The 2,001-nt window shown below is 29.8% G+C and overlaps 1 protein-coding gene across 1 annotated transcript in view; it reads right to left on the bottom strand.

The window, feature by feature from the left end:
- LOC106788056 (tetraspanin-5-like) overlaps positions 1-2,001 on the bottom strand; it is a 22,160-nt gene that overhangs the window by 3,250 nt on the left and 16,909 nt on the right. Inside the window, exon 6 of the mRNA XM_014750977.1 lies at positions 974-1,090. Within this exon, the coding sequence (XP_014606463.1) occupies positions 974-1,090 (117 nt within the window). The remainder of the gene's footprint in view (positions 1-973; positions 1,091-2,001) is intronic.

Here is a 2,001-nt window from a genome sequence, read left to right as displayed (position 1 = left end):
TTAATTTATAAATCATATTTGGATTCTACGTGTAGACAAAAGAGTGCACTTTAATTTAATATAAAAATCAATAAAATCCATTTGCAGAAAGTATAAAAAATATTTACCTAAACTTTTCAAAGAAATTGCAAAGATGCACAATTTACATCATTGCATTCACTGACATTTTCTGAACTTTACATGCTAACTTTATAACTCGATATGGTATTCTACGCGTAGACAAAAGAATGCACTTTAATTTAATATAAAAATCAATAAAATCCATTTGCAGAAAGTATAGAAAATATTTACTCAGTAAATACGTGTGATAAGATAAGGTATTTTAGGATCAAATTGTATTGTAATATGTTAAGTTTTATTGAAATGTATGGCTCTGTAAAAAAGATAATATGTATGGACACGTGAACTGTAAATGATCAAGTTGCTGATGAAGTCCCCAGTAAGGGACGAAACGTACAACTAAGTTCAAAATAAATTGTTCATAAGATTTATTATCCGTCTATAATTCCCTTTGAGACTTATATATTATTAACATATTTTTGGACAAGAATATTGATAATTAAAATTTATTATTAATGTAATCAGATATGCTAATATTAAATAAATTATATTTAATAATTACAATATTATTTTCATCTGATCAAGATAAAACAAAAATATTATATTATTTGACATTAACATTGATAACTTTTACCAAATGCATATATGCGTCCATACCACTCAAAGGGTTAAAATATATTTATCTTCAAATCCTTTAATCCGAAAAATTATTTTTTATTTTTTGATGATTAAAATTTATTACTCAAACGTGTTTATAAATACTTGTTGTATAACAAAAAACAAATATATATATATTGTAAAAAGTTTGATATATATATATATGTACACGTGGGGTGGGGATGGGGGTGGGTATTTAATATGTACATGAAATCCTTTTTCACAACCTTGATATACTCGTTCAGAATGCATATACCTGTGCAAATGCAGTAACAACCGCGCCACTTGCAATTGGAAGAAGATTTCGTTCCATCCATTCTTCTCCTGCTTGAACGCATCCCTTCTCGTAAATCACTTTGGCGACCTCAAAGTTCTGAAAAAAAAACAAATCAAACCGGCCACACCGATTTGCTCACCGTCATTTTTTCCCGTCAAACTTGTGAATTGTCTCCTATTATTACTTAAGGTCCCCTTAAAATTCAATTTTATATTGTTGACACTTGGTGTCCTGTGACAATTTATTTATATTTTTCTTTTTTGGGGGCGGGGTGCGAGGTGGGAGGGGGTTTGCTATAAAAAATTAAACACACAACAAAAAAATTGTCACGATAAAAATGACAAAACGAACGGGGGTGAAGAGAGGGAGGGGGGTGTGGTGGTTGTGTTGATGATAGAAAAATAGAAAATATTTTCCCCAATTAGCTCGAAATTCTTTTTATTATTATTATTATTATTAAAATAGGAAGAGGAGTAGAGAAAGAGGAAAAAGAAAAAACAAAATGTATTATAATATTATGTTTATTCCTATTTGTTTTTTTTCTTCTTCTCGAACGATTGCAAATTTTATTCGTTTCTTTTAAAAAAAAAAAAAAAAAAAAAAAAAAAGAAATTCTACAAAAATCCCATGGTGGTTTACGACGAAGGAAAGAATATAAATATATAAAGAGAAAAGTAAGAAATAAATAATGAAATAAATAAAGAAAGAAAGAAAGAAATAACGAATAAATGAATGAATGAATGAATGAATGAATGAATGAACGAAGGGGTAGGAGAAAAACTCGTTTGGTCGTGAGAAAATTTATGGGAATACCTTGTAAAGAGGCACGTATAGGAACGTAATGTTACTACGAGGTCTAAGTAACAACGCCACTCTATTACTTCGTGCTTCAAATTTACCCCCAAGAGTAAGAGTAACCACGCAAAGCTTTCAACCACCCACTACTACCCAGTCTCTTCTATTATTCCTTCTCCTCTCTCTCTCTCTCTCTCTCTCTCTCTCTCTCT

The sequence above is a fragment of the Polistes canadensis genome, unplaced genomic scaffold (genome assembly GCF_001313835.1).
Source record: "Polistes canadensis isolate GaletaPanama2010 unplaced genomic scaffold, ASM131383v1 scaffold_123, whole genome shotgun sequence".
In the NCBI taxonomy this organism is placed as follows: Eukaryota; Metazoa; Arthropoda; class Insecta; order Hymenoptera; family Vespidae; genus Polistes; species Polistes canadensis.
The sequence above is the reverse complement of the archived record's forward strand: the minus strand, read 5'-3'. Positions and strand labels throughout refer to the sequence as shown.